At 39.8% G+C, this 15,042-nt stretch overlaps 1 protein-coding gene across 1 annotated transcript in view; it reads left to right on the top strand.

Moving 5' to 3' along the window:
• Positions 1–15,042, top strand: part of stt3b (STT3 oligosaccharyltransferase complex catalytic subunit B) — a 118,939-nt gene that overhangs the window by 38,708 nt on the left and 65,189 nt on the right. Inside the window, exon 2 of the mRNA XM_072560688.1 lies at positions 3,455–3,563. Within this exon, the coding sequence (XP_072416789.1) occupies positions 3,455–3,563 (109 nt within the window). The remainder of the gene's footprint in view (positions 1–3,454; positions 3,564–15,042) is intronic.

Below are 15,042 nucleotides of genomic sequence, written 5' to 3' on the forward strand. Positions count from 1 at the left end.
TAATCTAATCAAATGTATTGGCACCACATCCACAAAAACATTCACTCCTTGCACCACTAACATTTAGTAGCAGCAGTGTGTACCATCTACAAGATGCATTGTAGAAATTCAACAAGGCTCCTGATATATCTTTCAAACCCATGACCATAACTTGTTTAGAAGGGAAAGGATAGCAAATGCATGGGAATGTCACCATCTGCAAGTTCCTTCCAAGTCACTCACCATCCTGACTTACAAGTATATTACTATTCCTTTAGTGTTGATGGGTAAAATACTGGATCACCCTCCATCCCTAATCATATCATGGGTGTACCTACACCAAATGGATTGCAGCAGTTCAAGAAGGTGGCTCACCACCTCTAACAGCTAGTAATCAATGCTGGCCCAGCCAGCGATGCCCATATCCTATAAGTTAATTTTAAAAGCAGGAGGTTGGTAGAGGACTTTGTTTTCCAAATGAATAGCCTATAGTCCATATTTTTATGCTTCCCTGAATGAATCAACGATGGTTTAAATCTAGGCTTCTCAACATGCATATATTTTATATATATCTGCAGCTCTGTGACAGGACTGGAGATGATATAGGTTCAGTCGATTATTACTCCTCCTTTGGGAAAGCTTCACTCCAGTCCGCAGGGGAGCTTAATGTGTGTGAGGTGAAATGTTGCATCAAAGGAAGATGGAGAAGTGTTGTTTCAGGTACATAATTTATATTCATAATAGGTCTGTAGTGGATCTTTTGATGAGAGCAGTGGCTTGCATTATTGTAGCGAAGCAGGTAGAGGATGTTGGTAAATTTCTGCAATCAGCCAAATTTGGGAGGAAAGAGTCCGAGGGTCTTTGTGAGGTCGAAGAAAGCCATGTAATAGAGGTTGCTGTTCTCTATAGTTTTTTTTGGGGGGGGGGGGATTTTTTTTTTGAGGATCATGTCCATTGTTCCTCTTGGTAGATGGAGTCATATTAAAGAGCTCCTCCTGGAGTCGCAACAGTTGGAAGGAGGCAGTTGAAAATTGTTCCAATGATGTCCCTGATTACAGATAGAAGTGAGTCCTGCTGTGGTTTTTGCAATTGATCTTATCCGTTTTCTTGAAGATGGTCACAATTACAGCAAATTCCATTGTAGCGAAGTATTCTAAGCTGAGAAGTTTTGAATTCAATGTTGTATCTGATTAAGTATTCACTTTTAGAATTCTCATTCAAGTGACTTGATTCAGTCATATATAGAATGTACTTTCTTTTTGTCACTCACTTAATGCATCCTGGAATGATTGTACACTTTAAACATACATATTCCTGAAGAAGTGCATGCATGAAACTGCATTTGATTACTTTCAAAAGTCCATACATGAATGTTCCCCTCACCATCCCATTTGGTGGCAAGTAAGGACTATCAAAATTGGAGTAAATTATCTTTCCAATTGTTCAGGCTTCATCCAATTTGAGGGTCCCTGTTTTGCCACTTAATCCCGAGAGAATTTTCGAATGTGCAAGGTCCATTGGTAACATAGCAACTGTGCCTGCTAAGAGAAAAACAAGTTAGTATGAAAACGCAAAAGTTTAATTACAACTACTCATTAGAGCAAAAGTCTGTTTACATGAATTTCAATAACACCTGGTCAATGTCAACTACACCTGTTTTACTGAATTTAGGTAATTGCATTTTCATTGCTAATTTGTGCTGTTTTGACAGTTTGTGGCATACATAGAGATGGAACATCTTAATGTTTGATCTCTGAAGTTTCATGTTTAGGCCCCCCCGACTCCACAGGTAATTTTGTTCTAGCTTTGTCCAGTTTTCTGATCATTCTGCCAAATAATACGTTAATCAAAGATGGGGAATCAGTACTATAGTTGGTAGGAGTGAGCTGTCAGTCTGCAACTTTTTCTTGCAAGACAATATTTAATGTAGAATAACTGTTCATTCCAGATTTCAGAGACCTGAAGTTGGGATTTGATCTGCTGGTGAGTGAGATGGAGAAAATAAGTTTGTAATGGTGACAATGTCACTTTGAGCGTAGGACAGTACAGTGCAGTACAGGCCCTTTGGCTCTTGATGTTGTGCCGACTTGTGGAACCAATCTGAAGCCCTTCTAACCTACACTATACCATTCTCGTCCAAATGCCTATCCAATGACCATTTAAATGTCCTAAAGTTGGTAAATCTACTACTGTTGGGGGCAGTGTATTCCACGCCCCTACTATGAGTAAAGCAACTACTTCTGGCATCTGTCCTATACCTATCACCCCTCAATTTAAAGCTATGTCCTCTTGTGCTAGCCATCATCATCCAAGGAAAAAGGCTCTCACTATCTACCCTATCGAACCCTTTGATTATCTTTTATATGTCTCAATTAAGTCACCTCTCAACTTCCTCTCTAACGAAAACAACCTCCGATCCCTCAGCCTTTCCTCGTAAGACCTTCCCTTCATACCAGACAACATCCTAGTAAATCTCCTTTGCACCCTTTCCAAAGCTTCCACATCCTTCCTATAATGCAGTGACCAGAACTGTACACAATACTTGAGGTGCAGCCGCACTGGAGTTTTGTACAGCTGCAGCTTATCTCGTGGTTCCGAAACTCAATCCCTCTATCAATAAAGCTAACACACTGTATGCCCTATTAACCTGGTTGGTAACTTTCAAGGATCTATATACCTGGACACAGATCTCTCCGCTCATCTACACTGCCAAGAATCTTACAGTTAGCCCAGTATTCTGCATTCCTGTTACTCCTTCCAAAGTGAATCACCTCACTTTTCCACATTAAACTCCATTTGACACCTGTCAGCCCAGCTTTGCAGCTTATCTATGTCCCTCTAACCTACAACATTCTTTGTCACTATCCACAACTCTACCGACATTAGTGTCATCCGCAAATTTACTAATCCATCCTTCTATGCCCTCACCCAGGTCATTTATAAAAATGACAGTGGACCCAAAAAAGATCCTGCAGTACATGAGTAACTGAGCTCCAGGATGAATATTTCCCATCAGCCATCACCGTCTGTCTTCTATCAGCTAGCCGATTTGTTTTTGAAAGTGTCACTGATAGAGCACAGGAAGGGGACAGCAAATTTACACATAGTGATGAGACAATATCCAGAGAGTCTGTCTTGGTGATACTTTTGACACCTATAGTGGAAGGGTTTTTAGCAGCAGAAAAACCATGTATTATTTAATTTCTTATTCTTGTCCAATACTAAGATTTGAAGGTTAAATCTCACTTCAGGCATTCTCTGTGATTTAATATAGATACAGAGAAGTTTGTGCGCTGTAGTCTCATTGGTGAAGATTCTGTATGATTGCCAGTGATCTAGATGTTTGCAGAATTTGCAGTTGCATGTGCTTGTATTCTCCTACTTTATGCATTTCAAAGCTGTGATATAGGTTCACCATCATGGGGAATTGTTAAGTCATTAATTAATATAAATAATTGTTAACTGTGTTTTACAGGTTTAACTATCGCTCTACACATTATCTTGCATCCCATGGGTTCTATGATTTTCTAAACTGGTTTGATGAAAGAGCATGGTACCCTCTGGGAAGAATCGTTGGAGGAACGGTAAGAGAGCAGACATTTAAAAACTGTGATTTGTAGAAGGGATGTATTAACTGAAGATGTGCTTTGAGGTAATTTTCATCATCATATTCAAAATGAATTTCTAATGGAATTTAACAAGTTTGCAGTGAAGTGTATCTTGGCAGCAGTTTTTGTAGGCCAAGCACAGTGGGTATGAAGACCAGAGGCCAAAAGTTAATGATTTTGTGAGACACCAGCCAGTGTGGTACTGAGGCAGATGGGTAACGGCCAACATGAAGGGTACAGTGGCACCTCAAAGGCAGAGTGGTTTTTTTCAGATTGCTGAGTAGGAATGACTAGTGAAGATGTAAAAACTCAAAAATCTTATGGCGTTTGGTTTCAGAAACCGTAGTAATTGGGAAGTTGTTGATTTTTTTTCTCTTTTATCTTTAGCAATAGCATTAACTTTTTCTAAGAATTGTTTTCAATATATCCATGAAAGTTATTTCCAAGTCAGAGTACTTTGGTTCATTTCATGTGGTAATAGAACTAACTCAATATTTTCCAAGTTCTAAACTATTAGAAGCCAAAATTATGAGTAGAGAATGCATGTCAAGTAATTAATTTGATTTGCAAAAGTGTGAAAATGATATTGGAGTTTTTGTTCTAGGATTCAATGTTAAAATTTTTACCATTACAAAATATTGTTACTATTTGTTACCATTATTTATAAATTCTGAACAAAGTTGGATAATGTAAGTTTTGCAATTTTGGCATCCTGATGATTAACAGAAAAAGTCTAGTATGAATGAAGGTCCTCATGAAATGAAAACTGTACCTCTTATCTCTAAGTAAAGGGTATAAGGAAAAGCATCAATTGACTAAGGAATCCATTGATTTCCCCTTGTGCTGTACTGTAGTGTGTTCTTATTGTTGTGTTTTCCCAGTAATATTAGACAATAGAAAAGATACTAAGTGAATGTTTCATTAACCTATTGTGGACATGACTGATTCTGGCTCCACTTCTTCATTTGGCTATTGCCAAAATAAAATTGTATATGTTGTTTGACTTAACATTAAATAAAACATGGGAAGGAAAGAAGACCCCCTGAAAATAAATGTGTTGTTCTTTAAATTCTGTGCTTTGCCATGAAAGTTAATCACTACCAAATATGACATTTCAGTGCACTTAACAGTTATCAGTGGAAGAACATTACAGGTTTTCATTTTCACTTTTGAGGACTTTGATTTCATGTAATTTTTAAACAAAAATTTGTTCGAATTTATTGCAACAATCTATTTTGCCCTTTTTTATTAGGAAGGGAGCTTCAGTAGCACAGGCCAAATTTTGAAAACCTCCCTCCGCTCGGTGGTACTATGTTCTACCTCTGGTGCTCGCAAATGTAATCAATTGATATGTGGAGAAAAAGAATGATATCAGAATAAACCCATCAGATTCTTAGTTAGGGCAAGTGCATAGGATGCGTAGTTATCAAGGAGTGCAGTCTACTCAGAGAATCAGAATTGGGGTCTCTGTTCGCACAGGTTTTGGTTGAAGATGAGAGCAGTCCGTGCACGTGGCGTGACAGTAGTTGACACTTGGATGCAGTGCACAGAGAGAGACACCAGAAGAAGGGACCAGGGTGGGACAAGATAAGACACTACATCCTTACCTGGCAAACAGCACTGAGAATCAGAGGGAAGCAGTGAAGGCGACCAAGACTGTGATTAAAATCATCTTGTTGATTGTATGTCAAACCAGTTGACAAAATTCTCCAATGTATCCATGTTTTCTTCATACTTCTGATTTCTTTGTTCCTTCACGTGCATGTGATTTCTTCTACCTGCTTTCTCTGGTCTATAATTTTTTTCCTGTTTTACTTTTGTTATGTTTTGATATTTCATGGGGCTTTAAGAATTTTAATGCAGCTTCTAGAGGATTTGGCACTGTGTTCACCATTTGTTCACAATATTTTTAGACAACTAGATCCAGAAGCAGATAGCATTTCAAAGGGGAATTAGGTAGGTCAGGATACGGTTGGTATTTATGGAATAAAACTCCATATTGCACACAGGATTTTGTAATCATATGCAACTAAATGGCCAAGTTTTAGTCTGTGGATTGATTAAAAATTTTAAAACTGATTTCTGACTCGAAACCTATTCCCTTGCTGATTATCATTTTTACTTTTGTTTGTGAAGCAACAGCAGCCAAATATTATGCCTGTACTGGGTGTTTGCAATCATTGCACAATAGTATAGACTTTTGAAAAATATTTGTTTTTGGAGTAAGTTGGTAAATATGCTGTTTGAGTGGAAACAACCAAAATGCGGCTTATTTCAATATTTCAGTGGCTTTGCAACTGAATGATTAATCCAGATATTGTATATCTGTGGAATGATTTTGTAATTCCATGAGTGAATTTACAAATGGGCAAGTTTCAATCTGTTGCATCATTTTGAATTTGCATTGTGTCCAATATGATATTTATATGTATGTTGCTTAAAACTGTTTATTTAGGCTACAAAGAATTTTCATTTTAGATGGATAATCATGAAAGATAACTCTGGTCTAATTGAAAGACACAGTCTCAGTCAAGAAGGAAAAACAAACACTTGGAAAGTACCAGTCAAGTTATGAGGTGAAAACAACTTTAGTTGTATAATTAATATAGGAAAAAAAAAGCTTAGGATGTTATGTTGGGGGCATTGAATGACATAGATTCGCATTCTTGACTTCTCACTACTTAGAACCATGGTCATCCGTAGCCACTCCACCAGTCTCTGTCTTGTTCTTCGATGTAGTTTCCTTTTTTTCTCTCCCTCTCCCTCTCCCTCTCCCTCTCCCTCTCCCTCTCCCTCTCCCTCTCCCTCTCCCTCTCCCTCTCCCTCTCCCTCTCCCTCTCCCTCTCCCTCTCCCTCTCCCTCTCCCTCTCCCTCTCCCTCTCCCTCTCCCTCTCTCTCTCTCTCTCTCTCTCTCTCTCTCTCGAGGTTTTGCTCCAGTATTAAGATGAGGATTTACTGCATTAGGTGAAGAAAACAGAAAATATCAGACACCTAGTCAACACTGGAATGTAGGTTACATGTTCCAGAAATTGAAAATCCCACAGGAGATGTATTCTACATAAAAATTTGGCCAGGAATTTGCCACTATTGGCAATGTATGGAGGGACTACTTTTAATGATTTCCCATTCTAAACTGAGCACTGAAGCATCACGATACTTATCGTACCTGGAAATGGAGCTGCAGAGCTTTCGTATTTCTCAGCAGAGCTATGTCGCCTGTGGCTCAGTGGTACTATTAACTCTAAGTCTGTTGATTCTGTTGAAGTCCCACTCCAGATTTGAGCATATAATCTAAGCTGACAATCCACTGCAGTGCTGAACTGCCTGAGGTTCTCTCTTTCAGATAAGATGTTAAATCAATGCCCCATCTGTTCTCTTGGGCAAAAGTAAAAAGCTTGCTGCTCAATGCAAAGAATAGCACATGAGTTCTTCTCTTTGTCGTGACGAAAATCTATATTACAACAAAGTCAATAAAAACTAATTAATCGATCATTTATCTTGTTGCAATTTGTAAGGTTTGCTCTTTGCGAATTGGCTACCAGATTTCTGACAATGAGATATTTACATGGCTGTAAAACACTGAAGTATACTTTGGAGGTATAGCTTTTTTACCGTTTTCTTTGGCTAAATTTTAATGACTGATAATTGAAAGTGACTCTGTTTCAATGAGGTGAAAACAGAGTTGGCTTGGATAAATTGATATCAAAGTTTGACAGGCAAAGCTCTAATGGAACAGTGAGCTGCCTTTAAAGAGGAGGTGGTTTAAGTAAATGGTCAGAGTATGTTCTCACAAGGTGGAGCTAGTTAGACTAGAGTTCCCTGGTTGATGAAAGAGTGAGAAAGTAGGATGAGACAAATAAGGATTGCAAATGGCTGGTGCTGGGTTGATAATACAAGTAAGAACAGGACTGAACAGTTTCTATTCAGTGGGAAAGTGAAAGTTAAACTTGAGGAAATAAGTACAAGTGTGGGGGGATGGGCTGAAAAGAATATCTATCTGTGGAGGCAAAGGACTTGACTGCGAAACTATATGAGTACATTGCATTTGATTTTTTTTACCAAGGAAGATGTTGCTGAAGCTAGTGAATGAAGTGATAGTTGAATGGGCTAAAAATTGATGAAGGAAAGTTATTAAAAGGACTTACCTAGTTCTGCTTAGGTTTACATACCTAGCTTTGCTTGGGTTTACTTACTTGGGCACTGTGATGGTTTTGCACTCATTTGCAGTCTTGAGAGGAGTAAGAGGAAATTGCAGAGACTTTGGTCATAATCATCCATTCTTGGGTGTAGGAATGGCGACAAAGGCCTGGAGAATTGTAAATATTGCAACCTTGTTCAGGGAACAATGTAATGATAAACCAAGCAACTACAGGGCAGTGAGTTTAGCCTCTGTTACGAAAGCTTTTAGACATAATCTGGGACAAAACTCCAGTGTGTTGAACAAGGATGGATTTATGGAGGAAGGGCAGTGTAAATTCAAGAGCAAATCATATTTAGTTAGATTTTTGATGGAATAACAAAGGGAATTACTTGGGTTAATGTGGTTGAAGTGGTAGACTTCCAAAAAGGCTTGTGACAAGTTGCATAATAGGCTTACCAGCAAAATTTAAGTCCATGGAGTAGAAGGAACAGTTGCAGAATTGATCAAGTTGGCTGAACATCGCAAGCATAATATTCTTAAAAAAAAAAGGAGCAGGAGTAGGCCATTCAGCCCATTGGGCCTTCCTCGCTCAATAAAATTATGACTGATCTGATTGTGTCCTTAACACCATATTCCTGCTTATCCCAGGTATAGTGGGGCTCCATAGGAATTGATTCTTGGACTACTGCTTTTCACAATGCATACTAATGACTATAGACTTTGCAGAGGGCAATTTTTAAAATTTTCAGATAAGACAACTTGAAATTATTAGTTGTGAGGAGAACAATGATAAACATTCAGAGGATATGGCGCATAGACTGGTGGAATGGGCAGAAAAGTAACAGACGAAGCTGACTTGGGAAGGGATATATTTTGATAGGAAGAATGAGCTAAGATATTATGATCCAAAATGCGTAAAGAATATGGGAACATATATCCAACATGCATGTCTGAGCAAATTATTGAAAGTGGCAGGGCAGATTGAGGAAATAGTAATAAGGCATAGTAAAATGGATCCTGAGAGGCACTGGGTCTCAGCTGAAGCATCCTTTAAGAAGAAAGTGAAGGTGTTAGAGAGTGTATAGAAAAGGTTTTTGCAACAAGGCTAGAAATTTCAGCATCTGTTGACAGCAGAGTTGCAAACTATGGAATATTGATAAAAGATGAATGGCAAAAGAATCATAGAATCCCTACAGTGTGGGAGCAGGCCATTCAGCACATCGAGTACACATTGACCCTCTGAAAAGCATCCCACCTAGGCCCACCCCATTATCCTATCCCTGTAACCCTGCATTTCCCATAGTAACTCACCCAGTCTGCACATCCCTGGACACTATGGGCAATTTAGCCTATATGTCCTATGGGCAATCAGTAGAAACATGGAGGAAAATGTTCTATTGTGAAACACACAGTTGACAGTGCATGGAAAGGTTGGCAGATGTCGATTTCAGTTGTTTTTCAAAGTAGAATTTGAAGATAAAGGAAATAGCTGGGCTGTGGGTGAGTAGGAACAGCAGTGTTGCTTTTGTGTGAACTTTAATTTGTCATGTCAACCCAGACCACTTGCCTCTTGAAGACTCTTGTTATTTTCCTCATAGTACGCAGGTTTAAGTTGAGAAAGTTGAAAAATACACATTTCATCTGTCTATTTAGACACAGGAGAATGTAGGTTTCTTGTTTCCTGACTTTTCTGATCTTGAAAAATAATCATTCTTCTTGCTTTGTCTGAAATAACTGCCAGGTTTTCATATGCAACCAGTTTCTATTTCCATTGAATAATCAATACATAATTTCAAAGCACTTCATGCGTACTTGTTATTGGACTAGTAATGTAGTGGATCCGACTTAGATTGAAAGATGACTGACTGATTGCTGGGTTCTGTAGGAGGGACAGTGAAGCAGTCTTATTTTGTCTAAGCCTTTTACAGAATGACATAATGTTCTTAACCATTTTGGCCTGTATGATTCTAGTCCCATGCTCCTATATCTGACTCTTAACTGCTGCCTGAGTCAAGCAGTTATGGAGTTTTTCTTCGAAGAAATGACAATTGAGTTAATGAGATATTATTTCTCATGCAGAAAGCCACGTTGACGTTCCCTAATCAGTCCTCACCTTTCCAAATGCATGTAAATCCTGTCTCTCTGAATTCTCTCCAACAACTTACCTACCACTGACGTCAGGCTTACCAGTTCATATTCCCAGACTTGTCCTTATCACCTTTCTTAAATAATGGCACTACATTAACCAAACTCTAGAGTTTGGCACCTCTCGTGATTATTGATGATAGCAAGGGACCCAGCAGTCACTTCCGTAGCTTCTCAAAGTTCTGAGTTATGCCTGATCAGGTTCAGGGGATTTATTCACTTGTATGCATTTTAAGATATCCTGCACCACCTCTTCTGTAATATGGCCACTTTTCAACATATCACTAATTCTCTGGCTTCCATATCATTCTCCACCGTAAACACTGAGGTGAAATATCTGTTTAGTATCTCACCTATCTCCTGTGTTCCACAAATAGGCGACTTTGTTGACTTTTAAGGAGCCCTATTCTCTCCCTAGTTGTTTTATTTTCCTTTTAATATATTGAAAAAACTTTTTGAATTCTTCTTAACCCTATTTGCCAAAAATATCTCCTGTCTCCTGTTTGCCGTACTGATTTCCTTCTTAAGTATAATTCTACTGCCCTTAAACTCCTTGGGATTCACTCAAACCCTGCTGTCTCTACCTGCCATATGTTTCCTTTTTTTTCTTGACCAGAGCTTCAATTTCTCTTGTTGTCCAGCATTCCCTACACCTTTGCTCTCCCCTTCATACTAACAGGAACATACTGCCTCTGAGCTCTTATCTCATTTTTGAAGGCCTTCAACTTTACAATCATTCCTTTACCTGCAAATAGCCTCTCCCAATCAGCTTTTGAAACCTCTTGCCTCATACCGCAAATTGGCCTTACTCTAATTTAGAACTTTAACTTTCAATCAAGTCTATCCTTTTCCATAACTGATTTTAAGACCAATAGAATTATGATCACTGGCCCTAAAGTGCTCCCCCACTGATACCTCAGTCACTTGCCCTGTCTTATATCTCAAGAGAAGGTCAAGTTTTGCTCTTTCTCTAATGTTGAATAAAGTATGCTAGACTAGAGAATGAAATTTGGAATTTTGGATGGCTGATTGAACAGAATTGAATATAATAGTTAAACGCCAGTAAGGAAACATGTCCTTGCAACAGGTAATTGTGTGTAACTTCTTGATGTTTGTAAGGGAAGGGTAGAATCAGAAAGAGAATGCAACTGTTTATAAAAATGAAGCTTATTCAAATGAGGAAGAGGAAGTGAACAGGCAGTATGAAAATAGAAAAAAACAAGAAAGGAATTTAGAGAAATTAGATGGGAAATTTCAGCAAGGAAAGATTGAAGTTTACCAAGCACAGAACAACCTCGGTTATCTGAGCATCAATTATCCGAATTTCAGATTGTCCAAACAAGATCTCAAGGTCCTGTAAAAACGTTACGTCGAAGAGGTGATACTGAAACCATGGGACTTTCCATGGAGTGGCATGAAGCAGGTGGTAAGAGTAGTTTGGGGCTGAGAGGGTCGACAGATATATAATAATACTAATAATATTCACCTCGGTGGCAGTTGTTGGTGGATAACATTCGCCAGAATTACGGCACATTATTCGCAAGGCAACAGTTGTTATAACTGAAGTTGTGGGCTGCTCGCACGTGCACACCCTCCCTCCTGCACTCAGTCCGCGAGCACTCCAACCGCATGATGGCAGGAAGCAGGCTGTCAGCGTCATCACACACAGCATTGTGGCTGCACACCACACTCTTATCACCTTTTGATCTTTGCCAGATTTAAGAAGGCCTTTTGTGTGAATCCTGCCTGGTGCTTGCTCTTTGTTTTGTTTCCTGACGTTAATTATCCTGATCTATATGCAGTATGGGCCTGTCTCTTCTCAACCTTTCTCTGTCCTCTATCTCTATCTTTGCGTCTTAGAGTCATAGAGATATACAGCATGGAAACAGACCCTTCGGTTCACTCATCTGTGCTGACCAGGCATCCCACCCAATCTAGTCCCACCTGCCAGCACCCGGCCCATATCCCTCCAAACACTTTCTATTCATATACCCATCCAGGTGCCTTTTAAATGTTGCAGTTGTACCAGTCTCCACCACTTCCTCTGGCACCTCATTCCATACACGTACCACCGTCCGCGTGAAGAAGTTGCCCCTTAGGTCTCTTTTATATCTTTCCCTTCTCACCGTAAACCTATGCCCTCTAGTTATGGACACCCCAACCCCAGGGAAAAGCCTTTGTCTATTTATTCTATCCATGCCCCTCATGATTTTATAAACCTCGATAAGATCATCCCTCAGCTTCCAATGCGCCAGGGAAAACAACCCTAGCCTATTAAACCTCTCCATGTAGCTCAAATCCTCCAACCCTGGCAACATCCTTGTAAATCTTTTCTGAACCCTTTCAAGTTTCACAATATCTTGCTGATTGGAAGGAGACCAGAATTGCACACAGTATTCCAACAGTGGTCTAACCAATGTCCTGTACAGCTGCTACATAACCTCCCAAATCCTGTACTCAGTCCTCTGACCAATAAAGGAAAGCATAACAAACGTCTTCTTTACATCTACCTGTGACTCCACTTTCAAGGAGCTATGAACCTGCACTCCAAGGTCTCTTTTTGTTCAGCAACACTCCCTAGGACCTTACCATTAAGTGTATAAGTCCTGCTAAGATTTGCTTTCCCAAAATGCAGAACCTCACATTTATCTAAATCAAACTCCATCTGTCTCTTCTCAGCCCATTGGCCCCATCTGATCAAGATCCCATTGTAATCTGAGGTAATCTTCAGTGTCCACCACCCCTCCAATTTTGGTGTCATCTGAAAACATACTAACTATACCTCTTATGCTCACATCCAAATTATTTATATAAATGATGAAAAGTAGCGGACCCAGCACCGATCCTTGAGGCACTCCACTGTTCACAGGCCTCCAGTCTGAAAAACAACCCTCCACCACCACCCTCTATCTTTCCCTTTGAGCCAGTTCTGTATCCAAATGGCTAGTTCTTCCTGTATTCCATGAGATCTAACCTTGCTCACCAGTCTCCCATGCGGAACCTTGTCAAACGCCTTACTAAAGTCCATATCGATAACATCTACCGCTCTGCCTTCATCAATCCTTTTTGTTACTTCTTCAAAAAATTCAATCAAGTTTGTGAGACATGGTTTCCCACACATAAAGCCATGTTGACTATCGCGAATCAGTCCTTGCCTTTCTAAATACGTGAACATCCTGTCCCTCAGGATTCCCTCCAACAACTTGCCTACCATCGACATCAGGCTCACTGGTCTATAGTTCCCTGGCTTGTCCTTACCACTTTTATTAAACAGTGGCACTATGTTAGCCAACCTCCAGTCTTCCGGCACCTCACCTGTGACTATCGATGATACAAATGTCTCAGCAAGAGGCCCAGCAATCACTCCCCTAGTTTCCCCACAGAGTTCTAGGTACACCTGATCAGGTCATGGGGATTTATGCACATTTATGCAAATTTAAGACATCCAGCACTTCCTTCTCTGTAAAATGGACAATTTTCAAGATGTCACCATCTGTTTCCCTCCGTTCTATATCTTCCACGTCCTTTTCCACAGTAAGTACTCATGCTAAATACTCATTTAGTATCTGCCCCATCTCCTGCGTCTCCACACAAAGGCCGCCTTGTTGATCTTTGAGGGGCCCTATTCTCTCCCTAGTTACCCTTTTGTACTTGATGTATTTATAAAAACCCTTTGGATTCTCCTTAATTCTATTTGCCAAAGAATGACCCCTTTGTACCTTCCTGATTTTTCTCTCTCAAGTATACTCCTGCCTTTATACTCCTCTAAGCATGTATTCGATCTATCCTGTGCATACCTTACATATGCTGCTTCTTTTCCTTAACCAAATGTTCAATTTCTTTAGTCATCCAGCATTCCCTATCTCTACCAGCCTTTCTTTCACCCTAACAGGAATATACTTTCTCTAGACTCTCATTTTCTCATTTCTGAAGGCTTCCCATTTTCCAACTGTCCCTTTACCTGCAAATATCTGCGCCCAGTCAGCTTTTGAAAGTTCTTGCCTAATACTGTCAAAATTGGCCATCCTCTAATTTAGAACTTCAACTTTTAGATCTGGTCTATCCTTTTCCATCACTATTTTAAAACTAATAGAATTATGGTCGCTGGCCCCAAAGTGCTCCCCCACTGACACCTCAGTCACCTGCCCTGCCTTACTTCCCAAGAGTAGGTCAAGTTTTGCACCTTCCATAGTAGGTACATCCACATACTGAATCAGAAACTTTTCTTGTATACATTTAACAAATTCCCTCCATCTAAACCCTTAACACTATGGCAGTCCCAGTCTATGTTTGGAAAGTTAAAATCTCTGACCATAACCATCCTATTATTCTTATAGATAACTGAGATCTCCTTACAAGTTTGTTTCTCAATTTCCCTCTGACTATTGGGGTGTCAATAATACAATCCCAATAAGGTTATCATCCCTTTCTTATTTATCAGTTCCACCCAAGTAACTTCCCTGGATGTATTTCCAGGAATATCCTCCATCAGTACAGCTGCAATGCTATCCCTTGACAAAAACGCCACTCCCCCTCCTCTCCTCCCTCCCTTTCTGTCATTTTTGAAGCATTTGTATCTTGGAACACTAAGCTGCCAGTCCTGTCCGTCCCTGAGCCATATTTCTGTAATTGCTATGCTATCCCAGTCCCAAGTTCTTAACCACACCAATGTCATCTGTCTTCCCTGTTAGGCCTTTTGCATTGAAATAAATGCAGTTCAATTTATCAGTCTTACCTTGTTCTCTGCTTTGTCCCTGCCTGCCTTGACTGTTTGACTCTCCTTTGGTCTCAACTGTACTGGTCTCAAATTGAAATCTTTCCTCACTATCTCCCTGGGTACCCCCTCCCCACCTTACTAGTTTAAATTGTCCCAAGCAGCTCTAGCAAATCTCCCTGCTAGTATATTAGTCCCCTTCCAATTTAGGCACAATCTCTTGTTCTTGTACAGGTCACTTGTACCCAAAACAGCTTCCAATGATCCAGAAATGTGAATCCTTCTCCCATACATCAGCTCCTCAGCTATGCATTCATTTGCCCTATCCTCTTATTCCTGCCCTCATTAGCTTGTAGCACCGGGATAAATCCAGATATTACTACTCTCGAGGACCTCCTTTTTAAATTCCTGCCTAAATCTCTCTAATCTGCCTTCAGAATCTCAACCTTTTCCCT

Source organism: Chiloscyllium punctatum, chromosome 41 (genome assembly GCF_047496795.1).
Source record: "Chiloscyllium punctatum isolate Juve2018m chromosome 41, sChiPun1.3, whole genome shotgun sequence".
In the NCBI taxonomy this organism is placed as follows: domain Eukaryota; kingdom Metazoa; phylum Chordata; class Chondrichthyes; order Orectolobiformes; family Hemiscylliidae; genus Chiloscyllium; species Chiloscyllium punctatum.